This window comes from Centroberyx affinis, unplaced genomic scaffold (genome assembly GCF_046629955.1).
Source record: "Centroberyx affinis isolate AG114_WGS23_722 - 3 ecotype Tasmania unplaced genomic scaffold, CSIRO-AGI_Caff_v1 ptg003208l_1, whole genome shotgun sequence".
NCBI classification, from domain to species: Eukaryota; Metazoa; Chordata; class Actinopteri; order Beryciformes; family Berycidae; genus Centroberyx; species Centroberyx affinis.
Window position 1 is genome coordinate 124,989 of NW_027281247.1, and position 15,240 is coordinate 140,228.

The window sequence follows — 15,240 nt, forward strand, 5'->3', positions numbered from 1 at the left end:
TTACATGAGTGTAGGAATGTAATGAAAGTGATAGGTGGTTTTGAAGCAGTTTGTGTTAAAAGAAGAGCATTTGTTTTGCAGCGCTCACCTGATGTTCTGGACTGACTGGGGCAGGAACCCTCGCATTGAGAGGGCCAGTATGGATGGGAAGTTGAGGACTACCATCATAAGCAACAAGCTCTACTGGCCCAATGGTCTTACCATAGACTATCCCAACAGTTTGCTGTACTTTGCTGATGCCTACCTGGACTTCATTGACTACTGCGATTATAATGGCAACAACAGGAAGCAAGTTCTGGCCAGTGACCTGGTGAGTGCATGGCATGCCAGACTTCAGTTTTCAGAATTATCTTTACACATATCATAGATGTGAATTAGTGCATGTTATCGTCTAAAAGTGAACCGTTTTGTGTTGAATAGTATGAGTAAGACACACTTTTTTTCTTTTGCTGCTCTCTATAAAAAGGTACTGCAACATCCCCACGCAATTACCATTTTTGAGGATTTTGTGTATTGGACCGACAGATACATCAACCGTGTGATCCGAGCCCATAAGTGGCATGGGGAGAACCAGACAGTGATGCTGTACAACCTCCCTCAGCCCATGGGCCTGGTGGCAGTACACCCAGCCAGGCAGCCGGCAGGTATGACGAAGATAATGAACATAAACAAAACCATCATCATTATTTAATGTCAGTTGTTTCAGTCAGGCACAGCTGGACATCATGTCAGCCAGCTAACTGTAAATATTTGCCCTGGTAATTTAGGCATTTTAATCATTTAGTGGCAATATACAGTGGTTCCATTGTATTTGAAATACGCGTGTTTCCATGCACACTTATGCATGTGTGATTTGACAATTTGTAGGTGAAAATCACTGCTTGCGGAGCCCCTGTACCCATATCTGCCTGCTTTCGGCTGTGGGACCGAGGTTTTACTCGTGTGCCTGCCCCTCAGGCTGGACGCTGGCAGCCGACCAAATCACCTGCGCCAGAGGTATGTATCCTGCCAAACGGAGGAAAACACTCATCACTCAGTTTGATGAAAAAGGAAGTCAGGTCAGATGCAGCTGACAGGTTGATGTATTCATAATTTTTTGTCTCAGCGCTGTCTCAGTGCTTATTGTTGTAATGTGGCAAACATGCTAATTCCACAGTGCTTCTTGTGTGCTTTTGTGTGCACCCATCCCAATACTAGTAAGAGGAGAAATCTTTGAAAACTCATATGTTAGATTAATCCAGGGACTTGTCAACAGTCTCCCATTTAGATTCTCTTGTAAAATCCTGTTCCAGTCGTAAATATTAAGAATCATAAAAGCGTGTCTTTCAAGGTCTCGAGGAGACAAGGGACCTTTAATTCAAAGTCCAGTGAGTCCCCTTTAGGTCAACAGCTTAACTCATCTCAGGTTTCAGCCCATTCAAGCCAAGCAGAACACATTCTCCCCCCGAGGCCAACGATTATCCAAGAATGAAAATGCCCCACAACCATTCATTGATTCTAATCTGTGATGACAAAGCAAATCAGATTGTGGAACAAACTTTCACCAGTCAATCCTCTTTCTAGATAAAGGCCTGTTTTCCTGGATTGAGGAGACTAGAGAATCCCTCATTTGCAACTGAGACCATACACTCAAAGTGACTTTTGGTTCTGGACTACTGCAGGCTAAATCCACTTTCAGGAAGCAAGCTTTCATAACTCTGTTTCAGAATGAGTCAGTTTGTGATCAGTTGTGTCATTTTTAAAGTATTAAATGATTCAGAGCTTTGAGACACATACAAATCCTAGTGTAAGATTATGTACGGATATTGTGTCCCAAAGTTACGAGAAACAATTTTTGTTTTGTTGTTTCACCATGAGAACAGCAGTTTGCTAGTCATTTCTTATTGAATGTTTCTCTCTCTAAATATTTTTTAGTTGAGGATCCTTTCCTGGTGGTTGTGAGGGACAGTATCATCTATGGCATCTCCCTAAACCCGGATGACAAGAGTAACGATGCTATGGTCCCTGTTGCTGGACTGCAGAACGGCTATGATGTTGACTTTGACGACAGCGAACAGACCATCTACTGGGTGGAGCACCCGGTAAGTCTAACCACTGTCCATTGACACAGACATCTAGAGAGACGTGCAACTCTGTCTTTCTTAGTTCTGAATCTGAATTTTTTTTATCAACATACTTCAGTAAATGTACAGGAGTTTGTTTGGGTGCCGTTGAAATACTAACAACTTACAGAATAACATAGTACATAGGTGAGTGTAGATATCACAATTCAATTAAAAAAATAGTTGTCTTGTAAGGGAAACTTGGTTTGCAGACAGGGTTCACAATGAAAATACACAATAAAACATTTATTGTGTGAAAACACAATAAACTCTAATTAGAGTTGAATTATAGAAAAACTCACTTTCCACATATACATTCAACATATGTTCTGTTGTTCTGCCTTCTTCTGTCCCGCAGGGTGAGATCCACAGGGTGAAGTCAGACGGTACCAACAGGACAGAGTTTGCCCCTGCAGCCATCCTGGGCTCCCCCGTAGGCCTGGCCCTGGACTGGATAACTGAGAACCTGTACTACACCAACCCAGCTTCCCAGTCTATTGAGGTGAGAGACACATTGTTTTCTCCTGTTGTCCTTTTTTTTATGCTGTTATGCCTGGCTTGGCAGGGATGATAACTCACTGAATCTATTTCTAAGATCGTATCAGGACAGGACTACGCAATAATTGCACTAGAGTTGTCAAATCCACCTTTCCTGTTTGTGTTTGTGCTTGGCCAGGTTTTGAAGCTGAGAGGGGAGGTGCAGTACCGGAAAACTCTAATCACAAATAACGGCTCCCCAACTGGCGCTGGCACTCCTGTTGGCATCGCAGTGGACCCAGCACGTGGGTAAGCCCCATTTAACACAGCGCTGGCACGGCCACTCATCCCCACAGCTACTGAGCCCTATCAGCCTCCTCAGCGCCATCTGCTCTGCCCCTAGGGAGAGCTCAACCAGTGTTACTGAACACCGCACCACACACTCCAACTCCAACCACTTACGACAGCGCACAATCAGGAAAACATTTTCATGCCATCCCTTCTCACCGTAAACCTTTTTCCGTTTCGCTGTTGTCGTACGAAAACTTTGTGACTACAATTTTGGTGTCATGTCATGAAGGACTACATGGTCCTCTATGGGTTGAGAAAATTCTCTGACCTTTTGGGCTTGTGAAACGTCTTTGAAAACCCATTGAATAAACTAAAAAAAAATATTTTCATCAAACTAGAAACAAGGCTGTTTTTCTTAGTTCCTGAAAAGCTGACATTTTGGAGAAACAAGGTTTTCACCCAACAGCGACAATTTATATCACTGTTACTTACTATACAAGACTCAAGTAAATCGTAATGAGGATAATAAGTGCAACAATACAGTGGTTGAAATAGTTGTATGTTGTGCAGCGTCAGGCAGAGATCCATGACTTAAGTGCAAAGCATTATGTGTGGAACAAGAACAGTGACAGCTACATTGTTATTTGTTTTTTTTTTAGTAAACTGTACTGGACAGACCAGGGCACAGAGAGTGGCATCCCTGCCAAGGTGGCATCTGCAGACATGGATGGTTCAAATCCCGTCACCCTGTTCACCAACAACCTGGACCACATTGAGTTTCTCACTGTGGACATCCAAGAGAACAAGCTGTACTGGGCTGTTACAGGCACTGGCATGGTGGGTCCTTACTTTCTTAGTTGTCATGGATCAGCATTCGTTCATTCTGGGAAGTTCTGAGAAATGTAATATGCCATATACCTTTATGTTAATGCTTTGTAATCGTACAGCAAGCAAATGCGGCATTACATGCATTACATGACTGCCTATATGTCATTGGAACTCCACAGATTGAGCGTGGGGATCCAGATGGGAGTAACCGCATCACCATAGTGACGGGCCTGTCTCACCCCTGGGGTGTGGCTGTCCATGAAAGCTACCTCTACTTCACTGACCGTGACTTTGAGGTTATAGAGCGTGTGGACAAAGCCACAGGCGCCAACAAGGTTGTGCTGCGAGACAATGTGTCCGGACTCAGAGTTCTCAAAGTGCACCATAGAGAGAGTGAGTATTGCAGGGAGACATAACCAAGAAAAGCAGACAGTTCCCTTCCACTATTGTCTATTTTGGTTTGTGATTCCTTTTATTGTCTGCTGCTATACCTGACTTATGTTGTCACACTGTATTCTCTCCACAATCTCAGCCTCTGCAGGTACATCCAACGGCTGCAGTAACAATATAGGAGTCTGTGAGCAGCTATGCCTGCCTCGGCCCGGGGGCCTATATACCTGTGCGTGTGCCACAGGTTTTAAACTCAATGTCGACAACAGGACCTGCGCTCCTTACCAGTCCTATGTAGTCATCTCCACTCTGTCTGCTATCAAAGGCTTCAGTCTGGAAGGAGCAGATCACTCCGAGGCCATGGTGCCCGTGGCTGGGAGAGGTGGGTGCTTCTCACATAAGAGGCTGTTGCTTTTATGTGAGGAAAGGACATGAATGGTGACATGCAGTGACTTTAATTTATGTTTTTTTCCTTAACGAGCCTATCCATGTATAACTTACATTAGTCTGATATTTGGACTGCATTTATATAGCGCTTTTATCCAAAACGCTTTACAATGCCTACATTCACACACCGATGGTGGCAAGCTACCACGCAGGGTGCTGGCGCAACCATCGGGAGCAAGTTGGGGTTCAGTATCTTGCCCAAGGACACTTCGACATGCGGACTGGAGGATCGAACCATCAACCTTCTGATTAGTGGACGACCCGCTCTACCTCCTGAGCCACAGCCGCCCCTACATAGTACACATAGATATTTCTATGTGTACTATGAATTTATGTCATTTAGCCTAAAGTCTATGTCAGTCTAAAAGTTGAGTAAACTCTATTCCACAAATAAAAAGGTGGGCAAACTGAGTTTAGGTGGAATAACGGACTTCATAACTGACTAACTGACTCACTAACTGATTGACAGACAGATAAACTTTAATGCTATGACTGTGGTTCATAATGTAGTTATTATGTTGGTGTCTTATGACTGAATAATGTTCTTGCAGGCCGTAATGCTTTACACATTGATGTACACATGGCTTCTGGTTTCATCTACTGGTGTGACTTCAGTAGCACCGTGGCGTCACAGAATGGGGTCAGACGGATCAAGCCAGATGGCTCGGGATTACGTAGCGTGGTTACGTCCGGAATAGGACGCAACGGTATACGAGGCATTGCTGTGGACTGGGCTGCAGGTACAGTATTGTCTCAGCATTGTCTCTTCACAAAGATGTGCTCATTTAAGTTTTCGTTTCTTTTAACTAAATATGGGATGGGTAACTACGTCAATACAGAAACTCCAGTATACATGCACTCAGTACCCTTGAAAACATCTTTTGAGCTAACTTATAAGACTGTTGGAACAGAGATCACTTGAGCTCTTAGAAGTTACTTTCTCCCTGTTAGGGTTACCTGTTACCCACTTGAACCATATTTTACATATATATTTACATATTTTATTATACCCCTTTGAATTACTTCCAGAATTGTAACACTTTAAATGCAGGCAAAAGTAAAAAAAAAAAAAAAGTTTTCTACCCCTGAACTAAATCATCCATTACTGTCTTGCATATTTAATTAATCCAATTAATGAAGAAAAAGTCAACTTAGTTGTGTCATTTCTGGTGTTATTCTTGCTTGTTTGTACACGTTAAGTGGTTAGAGACTTGCCAAGATAGCTAGTCCAGGCAGCAGATGTGGCTAACCTGGTGGACTCAGAGTAAGAAGCTTTATCACAGTGCTTGACTCAGAGCAGGGAGATCAGTCCTCACACAGGTGACAGGATTTAACAGATGAGTTTAAGATGAAAAGAAACAACAGCAGGCAGGAAAGCAGTCTGCTACTGACTCATACAGGAAGAGCAGAAATGTCACCTTTCATAATTGCATTACTGTAACTCTGAAGGCACAACAGGATCTCTGTTTTGTATGTGCTAGCTAGCTTTTTAGTGCATTGCTAAATATGATCTGCATGACCAGTTACCTTTCCATCTTATTGCAACTAACCAGTCACAGTGGGTGACAGATTGTAACTCATGAGTTCATGACCTCATGACGTGTGCTGGTTTAAACATAGACTTAACTGGATTCTATCTCCAGGGAACCTGTATTTCACCAATGCCTTCCTGACCGAGACGTATGTGGAGGTGCTCCGCCTGAATACCACTTTCCGCAGGGTTCTGTTGAAGACCCAAGTGGACATGCCACGCCACATCGTAGTGGACCCCAGAAACAGATACTTGTTCTGGGCTGATTATGGTCAGAACCCCAAGATTGAGCGGGCGCTCTTGGACGGAACGAACCGCACAGTTCTGGTGTCATCAGGGATTATAACTCCACGAGGTCTAGCTCTGGACCAGCAAACTGGCTACGTCTACTGGGTAGATGACTCCCTGGATATGATTGCCCGGGTCAACCCTCAAGGTGGGGAGACAGAGATTGTCAGGTATGGCAGCCGCTACCCCACTCCCTATGGGATCACGGTGTTTGAGAGTAGTATCATTTGGGTGGACAGGAACCTAAAGAAGGTGCTCCAAGCTAGTAAAGAGCCGGGCAGCACAGAGCAACCTACTGTCATTAGAGACAACATCAACATGCTTCGGGACGTCACTATCTTTGACCAGCGCACCCAGCCCAGCTCAGCCCAGCATCTTAACAACAACCCCTGTGTCGAGGCCAATGGAGGCTGTGCCCACTTCTGCTTCGCCCTGCCGGATACTGGTCCTGGCACCCAGACTAGGAAATGTGGCTGCGCGTTTGGGAACCTTGCAGCAGATAGTGAGACCTGCGTGGTGTCACGGGACGATTACCTCATCTATACCACCGAGAGCACAGTGCGAAGCCTGCGCCTAGATCCCGACGACCACGCACTGCCCTTCCCTGTGGTCAATGTGCCGCGCACTTCAGTGGCGCTGGATTTTGACCTCACAGACAGGAGGATCTACTTCACACAGAGCACAGGGGCAGGAGCAAGCAAGATCAGCTACATCAGCCTGTCCTCTCCCACCTCGCCCCCTGTAGCGGTGGCTTCAGGTAAACACCAGTTTTATACTCATACTACAAGATGCACTTTGATTTGTTTCTCCTGTATGGATGTATGCTTCTATAAGAGATTTACTGCCCTTGATATTGCTGATGTTAGTGTGGTCTATGTGCTTGGACAGATCTAGGGGCTCCTGATGGTATAGCTTATGACTGGATCAATGGAAGGATTTACTACAGTGACTATGTCAACCAGAGCATCAGCTCCATGTCTGTGGATGGCTCTCAGAGGACTATTATCGCCCATGTGGCCAGGCCAAGGGCCATCATGCTGGATCCCTGCAGGGGGTAAGACTAACACAGGAACACAGTTTCTCTTAGTATGAGCCTAAAGTAGTAAGAAGAAGAAGACAGAAATGTACAGTATATTGTATCATTGGATTGAATTTGCATTTTGAAATCCTTCCATGTGCCACAGGTACATGTATTGGACAGACTGGGGAACCAATGCAAAGATTGAGCGTGCCACTTTAGGTGGAAACTTCAGAACAGAGATTGTGAACAGCAGTCTCGTGTGGCCCAATGGACTGACCCTGGACTATGAAGAGCAGAGGCTGTATTGGGCAGACGCCAGCTTGTAAGATCTGAAAAATTCCACTCTTGAAAAATTATCCTAAATAAAATATGCCTACTGTATTGTCCTGTTACATTTATGCTAATGCTGTCATCTCTGTTTTGCTCTGTCATCAGACAGAAGATCGAGCGCTGCTCTCTCACAGGAGCCAATCGGGAGGTCATCGTCAGCACAGCCATCTACCCCTTTGCCATGACCATGTACGGCCAGTTCATCTACTGGACTGACTGGAACATGCGCAGCATCTACCGGGCCAACAAGCACGATGGCTCTGACCAGAGGGTAATGATTCAGAACCTCCCATCTCGGCCAATGGACATCCATGTTCTGGCCAGCAGGAAGCAGCAGCAGTGCGACAGTCCCTGCCAGCAGTTTAATGGAGGCTGCAGCCACATCTGTACCCCAGGTACGAGGAGTTTCATACTTTCACTCTGTTTTTCACAATGATATTGCTTTGGTGCGACTGTGGTTGTCACACAAATATCAGTGTCATTGCAAACGCAAGCTAATCTCAGAGAAAATGTATTTGTTCTATTCAATGCTATTGTTTACATCTCGTTAGGTCCCAATGGTGCTGAGTGCCAGTGTCCGTCAGAGGGTCGCTGGTACCTGGCAGACAACAAGCACTGTATCCCTGACAATGGGACTCGGTGCCAGGCAGGTCAATTCACCTGTATGAATGGCCGCTGTATTCGCGCCCAGTGGAAATGTGATAATGACAATGACTGTGGAGACGGGAGTGATGAGCTGGAGCGAGTCTGTGGTAGGGTGTCTTTTAATGCAAGGAACTTGCATTCATTTTGTTCCTGATTTGCATGTGTGTCTCCTCTTCCTGATTTTGTTTTGTACTGAATTTATCTACAATCTCACTGTTGATTAGTCATAGTGATCATCATAGTGCCCTTAGCTCTGAATGGTGGTGGTTTACCTCTGTTTCTGTCTTACAGCATTCAAAATACTACTCTTTCTCTTTGAAATGCTATATCCTTTGCTTTTACTAATACTAACACGTTCTATTTTTGCTGTAACAAATCTCTTTCTCAGGATCCAAGACTCATTTCAACTATTTCGGTGTGTACGCTTGCATTTCACTAATCAATTTCCACTTACCTGCTTGTATTCCCCCAGTAATTACACAAATTAACACTAACAAATGAATCAATGTGTTTATATTTTGCATGCAGTCCCTCAAGTGGTGTCATCATTTATTGCCTTGTCAGGTAAAATCCACAGCGAGTGTATATCAGCCCACTTTCACCTGACCTCACTTTCTATTGGCTAGAGCTCTGACCTGTCCTTGGTTCTGATTGGCAGCCTTCCACACCTGTGAGCCTACAGTGTTTACCTGTGGGAATGGGCGATGCGTGCCCTACCACTACCGCTGTGACCACTACGATGACTGTGGGGACAACAGTGATGAGGCGGCCTGTCTGTTCAGACCCTGTGACCCCAACACTGAGTTCACCTGCAACAACGGACGCTGTATTGCCAAGGACTACGTTTGCAACGGCATCAACAACTGCTACGACAACGGCACCTCGGATGAGCAAAACTGCCGTGAGTCACCGCATCCCTAAATAGAGATAATACTTTATTCAAAAATGTATCGCTGTATTATAATAACTGTATTCTGCTTTGTGATTTTCCCAGCGGAGAGAACTTGCCAGCCAGAACACACAAAATGTCAGTCTACTAACATCTGCATCCCACGTTCCTACCTGTGTGATGGAGACAACGACTGTGGGGATATGAGCGATGAGAGCCCAACGCACTGTGGTGAGTTAAGCAGCAAGCATTGTTACACTGTCAAAGTAAAAAATATATTAGAAAAAGGGAAGCAACTGAAAAACACTTTGCACCAGTAAAACAACAAAACAAAAAAGCTACATCATTATTTCTCGTAACTTTTGGACACAGTAATCTTTCAGTATCATTTATATGTGTCTCCAAGCTCTGAATGCGTTAAATACGTATTATTACTTATAATTACTGATTATACAGCTGATTACAGGCGCATTCTGTGGGGTACCACCTAACACACTCATTATGAAACTGCGTTATGAAAGCTTGCTTCCTGAATGTGAATTTCGCCTTCAGCAGTCTAGAACCAAAAGTCACTTTGAGTGTATGATCTCCGTTGCAAATGGGGGATCTCAAGTTCGCCCAATCCAGGAAAAAACAGACATTTATCTCCCAAAAGTTACGAGAAAGAGGATAAAAAAAGAGTAGAGTAGAGCACTTCAGAGGTGAAAGTAAACAAGTAAAAAGATTGGTCACCCTATCTTCCTGCGTGGCCCCCTCATCATCATGTTCACACACCAAGAACCCCAAGTGATTTCATGCCTTTCTACCCCCCTCCCCTCCGCATAGCCACATCCACATGTTCCCAGAGCGAGTTCCGTTGCTCAAGTGGTCGCTGCATCCCCGCCCACTGGTACTGTGATGGAGGGGCTGACTGCGCTGATGGCTCCGATGAACCCTCCTCTTGCAGTGAGTGCCGCACACCTCTACCCCCCCCACCCCCGTTATGGGCCATTTGGCTTTGTGCGTCTGCGTCTCGTCCCATTATCAGCTGCTCGGTTTTGTGTGTCTGTGTCTGTCTGCCAGTCTGCATCTGTGCGCCTGTATGAGAGAGCGGTGTGAGTGATGTAGTGGAGAGTGTGAGTCAGTGGTGTATGTCTTTGTCGGGGATGTGGTCAGTCAGGCCTCCTATTGTCTGCTGCATTCCTCTATGGTGACGCCCCTCAGTGTCCGCTGACAAACAGCACCTCCCCCTCCCTTTGTCCCCCCGGGGTTACAGAGCCTCACTTTGGCTTTTGTTTAGATAGCTCACCATGCATGGGAATGTGGAGTTGCCATGACTATTTTGAAAGCCTGGCTAATGTTGTATTGCGTCTTACTTATTTGTTAAAAACCAATGGGAAAGTACCTAAGATAATTGGTAATTGTAAAAAAATAACTGTATAGAAGGATAAAAATCTATATTGAATAGACTTAGTTAGTTAGTATTCAGTCACAATGTTTGTTTTGGCTGTATCATATGTGATTTTTGTATGTGTTTTCTTATTGTATGTTCTGTGACTCTCGACCAGCCAATGACATGTTTTCTTAGCCTTCTTGTCTTTTAAGACCACATTGAAAATAAGTTTTGGAAACGTTATGTGTTATCCATGTTTTGATTATCAAATAAACAAACAAACAAACAAATATACCATTTAATGTTAATGTTTAATGATATGGTTTGTCCCCCAGCAACTCTGGTCAGAACCTGCAATGCAGATCAGTTCCGCTGCGATGATGGCAGGTGCATTGCCTCATCCTGGATCTGTGATGGGGACAACGACTGTGGCGACATGAGTGACGAAGACCAGAGGCACAACTGTGGTATGCATCCTCTCACTTCCTCCCCTGTTTTCTCCCCTTTCCTCCTCTGCCCTCTCTTCGTCCTGCTTTTCATCCTTTTCGGCATCTTCCCACTTCTTCATCTCCTCCCCTCATAGGCCAACTTCTGGTTCCCCACTGCTTCTCTGCTTTGCCCCCTCCTACTCCCCTGTTCTCCTCTTTCAGAACACTGATGGATTAGGATACATACTGCCGGGGGAGTGTTGTGGGGGAGACACTGGGGGTAGTCAGTGCCTAGCATCTTTGGCTCTCGTGGAAGGTCTCCGGCCAGAGTCCAAGGAGCTGACATTCCTGATTTCTCCTGCCTCAATCGTTACTTTGTGCATGTCTCTTTTCCCTGGCTTCCTGGCTCAGGGTGGATCAAGACTCTTATGTCATGTCTCACCAATGTGGGTTCCCAACAATAAGATGCCTGGAGCCAAAGACTTCAGCACTCCCTGAGCCTCTGCAGGAGACTCACTTCAAACAATGTGGATCAATCACATTAGATGGATAAAGAATTTCAAGTCACGGCTGCATGTCTTGAAATACAGTTTGGAATGCTTGGATTGCCAAAAATGCAGGGTGGCATGGGGTCATCATCATCATCCTTATTTAATTTATTGTAATTCCCCCTGCCTTACTTTTTTTTTTCCAGCCAATCGCACATGTTCAGCTGCAGAGTTCACCTGTGTGAACAACCAACCACCTCAGCGGAAATGCATCCCTCGTGATTGGGTGTGTGATGGAGATGCAGACTGTGCAGATGCGTTAGATGAGCATCAAAACTGCACACGTAGATCCTGCGGCGTCAATGAGTTCACCTGTAGCAATGGCCTCTGCATACGCAGCTCTTACAGGTTAGAAAATATGAAACCCATTAAACAGCATAAACGTCATTAAAAAGGCAAGGCAAGGCAAACTTTATTTATATTGCACATTTCATACACAAGGCAAATTCAATGTGCTTCACATGAAATACAAAAAATACATAGTTTGTCAGGTAAAATGACATTATCAACTCATAAAATGACATTAAAAAGAAAGAAAGAAAGACAAAGTAAGTAAGGATAATAATAAAACATAAATAAAAGAAATAAAAGAAATAAATGATAATAAAAAGGTGAAAATGAGTCAGACTTTCTTCGTCTGGCATTTGTGTATTAATTGAAACCAGCAGCCTCCAGGTAGAGAAATAACAACGCTGTGTGGCCGATCTTGTGATGACAGGTGTGACAGGCGTAATGACTGTGGGGACAGTAGCGACGAGCAGGGCTGCACCTACCAGCCGTGCCAGCAGCACCAGTTCACCTGCCAGAACGGCCGCTGCGTGTCCCACGACTTTGTCTGCGACGGGGACAATGACTGTGGGGACGAGTCTGATGAGCTGGAGGAACTATGCCACACTCCCCCACCCACATGCCCCCCTGGACAGTTCAGGTGCGACAATGGACACTGTATCCCCCTGAGCAAGGTGTGTGACAGGAACGATGACTGCTCAGACAACAGCGACGAGAAGGGATGTGGTGAGTGTGAAGACCCTCATGTCAAAGACTTACAGAGTAGTTCAATAATTCATTAGCTAAGAGTCACATTCTAATCCTATAGTGTTTGCCTGCTGTAGAGTTTATCCAACTGTTGCACGCTCCCTCTAGGGGAGATGTGAAGGAAGTGCAGTGAGGAGTATGGTAAATGACAGAAATACAGCAACAGCTTTTTAACCATTCCTGGATGACAATTTTTGTGCTTTGTACAGTAAATATTAATGCTACAGCGAGATGATGTACAGCAAGTGACCAAGGGCATTCTATGCTTTCTACAGATAAAGAAACGCACTACAATCACATAAATACCATTGTTTTTGCTCATTTGAATGCATCTAGCACATGTAGTTATGGCTGGAATAATGGCCAATATATCAAATGGAAGAGGTGATTTGATCTGAGATATTCCCAAATTTCCCTTACGGGATCAATAAAGGTCATCTCAATTCATCTTAATAAAGCATTCCATACTAGAGTACCCAGAATAAACATAGTAAAAGAATACAAATGCAACATATTCAGTAGGCTCTCTTTATCTGTGACTAGGCCGATTTGACAGGGGAAAAGTGTTATTTTCATGCTTTTGGAGAGATATTATAATCTTGATCATTTCTCCACTAATAGTTGATGTAAATGGAACAATAATAGTTGATATGGAGGGCAGGCACCATTGGTCGATTCTAAGGGTTCATACTTTGTGATTGTGCTTTGTTTACAACCTCCATTAATGGTTGCATTTTCTGTTTTTCTTTTCTGACTACAGGTATCAATGAATGCACAGACCCCTCCATCCACCACTGTGATCACAATTGCACCGACACGCCCACCAGCTTCATCTGCACCTGTCGTCCCGGCTACCGCCTCATGTCCGACAACAAAACCTGCGACGACGTCAACGAGTGTGCCGAGACACCGAGCGTGTGCAGCCAGGTGTGCGAGAACACCGTCGGCTCCTACGTGTGCAAGTGCGCCCCGGGATTCCTCCGAGAGCCGGACGGACGCAGCTGCCGTCAGAACAGCAACATCGCGCCCTACCTCATCTTCAGCAACCGCTATTACCTGAGGAACTTGTCGACAGACGGGGAGGCCTACTCTCTGATTCTGCAGGGCCTGACCAGCGTGGTGGCCATGGACTTTGATCGCGTGGACAAGCGTCTTTACTGGATCGATGTGAGCCGCAGGGTGATAGAGAGGATGTCCTTCAACGGCAGCAACAGAGAGGTGGTGGTCAATGGCGTGCTGCATGGGGAGGGCCTTGCTGTCGATTGGATAGCCAGGAAGCTCTACTGGGTGGACAGCTTCTTGAATTGTCTCAAAGTGTGTGAACTGGACGGGCGCTTTGTGAAGAAACTGGCTGAACACTGTGTTGATGGCAATAATACCTACTGCTTTGAAAACCCCAGAGCCATTGTCTTGCATCCCAAATATGGGTGGGTAGTAGTCTGTAGTAAAATGAGTTAAAATTTTGTGTTCAGAGATATGGATTCTGTTTTATTGACATATATATGTAACATGTGATCTAAAGTAATTTTCTTGGATCCCTGTTAGATATGTATACTGGACGGACTGGGGAGACAAAGCCTTTATAGGCCGTGTTGGAATGGATGGAAGCAACAAGGCAGCCATCATCACCACCAAGATAGAGTGGCCCAATGGGATCACCATTGACTACACTAATGACAAGCTCTACTGGTCCGATGCACATCTCAATTACATTGAGTAAGTACATTTGTCATCCTGGCAGAAAGTGATCCCACTTCTTTAGCCTACAGTAAATGCTGTGAGACTTGTAACCCATTGACTTTTATTTCTTCCCCCAGGTACTCAGACTTGGATGGGCGCCACAGACACACAGTGTATGACGGAAATTTGCCTCACCCCTTTGCCCTGACTGTGTTTGAGGAGACTGTGTACTGGACTGACTGGAACACACGCACCGTGGAGAAAGGCAACAAATACGACGGCTCTGGTCGCCAGGCCCTGGTTAACACCACACACAGACCATTTGACATCCATGTGTGCCATCCTTACAGACAGCCTATTGGTGAGCCCAAAATCTGAGAATCCTGTGTTCAATAGCTTGCATGCCACTATTATCATTAGACTCCTTGTTTACACTGAGATCGCTGTCACTTACTTATCTGGACATTTCCTGCTTTTTAAGTCAATTTGAGTGTTCTCTACCTGTGGGACAATGCCTGGCCTGTGTTTGCCCAGCTGTGCTGAATGGGGATTGTTTGACTCTCTCTTCTGACAGTGACCAATCCCTGTGCGGTGAACAATGGAGGCTGCTCTCACCTGTGCTTGATCCGTGACGGGGGGCGGGACCACACCTGTGAGTGCCCTGACCATTTCCTGACTGTCCAACTAGGGGGCGTGACCAGATGCCTTCCCATGTGCACCAGCACCCAGTACAGATGTGCTAACAATGAACGGTTTGTCAAGCTTTCTTTGCATTGCGTTATGACTTGTGAGCTTTCTTGAGCCCACTTTATATTTTTCCCTGGCTTTCAGAGAGGTGTTAAGTAGTTATATTGCCAGTGTGGTGGGTTTTGAATGGGAATAGGGAGCTGAAGAATCCCTCTCTGTGTCTGAATATGTTTTATTTGCCATGCTCTCCA

The 15,240-nt window shown here is 45.2% G+C and overlaps 1 protein-coding gene across 1 annotated transcript in view; it reads left to right on the forward strand.

Moving 5' to 3' along the window:
* Positions 1 to 15,240, forward strand: part of lrp2a (low density lipoprotein receptor-related protein 2a) — a 51,068-nt gene that overhangs the window by 24,362 nt on the left and 11,466 nt on the right. The window contains exons 29-53 of the mRNA XM_071538132.1: positions 82 to 310; positions 467 to 644; positions 868 to 996; positions 1,915 to 2,081; positions 2,461 to 2,604; positions 2,779 to 2,888; positions 3,530 to 3,707; positions 3,878 to 4,091; positions 4,231 to 4,470; positions 5,087 to 5,275; positions 6,179 to 7,111; positions 7,243 to 7,408; positions 7,539 to 7,697; positions 7,811 to 8,100; positions 8,257 to 8,457; positions 9,009 to 9,251; positions 9,345 to 9,470; positions 10,065 to 10,184; positions 10,947 to 11,078; positions 11,734 to 11,935; positions 12,306 to 12,601; positions 13,383 to 14,049; positions 14,168 to 14,338; positions 14,440 to 14,663; positions 14,877 to 15,054. Of these exons, the coding sequence (XP_071394233.1) occupies positions 82 to 310; positions 467 to 644; positions 868 to 996; positions 1,915 to 2,081; positions 2,461 to 2,604; positions 2,779 to 2,888; positions 3,530 to 3,707; positions 3,878 to 4,091; positions 4,231 to 4,470; positions 5,087 to 5,275; positions 6,179 to 7,111; positions 7,243 to 7,408; positions 7,539 to 7,697; positions 7,811 to 8,100; positions 8,257 to 8,457; positions 9,009 to 9,251; positions 9,345 to 9,470; positions 10,065 to 10,184; positions 10,947 to 11,078; positions 11,734 to 11,935; positions 12,306 to 12,601; positions 13,383 to 14,049; positions 14,168 to 14,338; positions 14,440 to 14,663; positions 14,877 to 15,054 (5,886 nt within the window). The remainder of the gene's footprint in view (positions 1 to 81; positions 311 to 466; positions 645 to 867; positions 997 to 1,914; positions 2,082 to 2,460; positions 2,605 to 2,778; positions 2,889 to 3,529; positions 3,708 to 3,877; positions 4,092 to 4,230; positions 4,471 to 5,086; positions 5,276 to 6,178; positions 7,112 to 7,242; positions 7,409 to 7,538; positions 7,698 to 7,810; positions 8,101 to 8,256; positions 8,458 to 9,008; positions 9,252 to 9,344; positions 9,471 to 10,064; positions 10,185 to 10,946; positions 11,079 to 11,733; positions 11,936 to 12,305; positions 12,602 to 13,382; positions 14,050 to 14,167; positions 14,339 to 14,439; positions 14,664 to 14,876; positions 15,055 to 15,240) is intronic.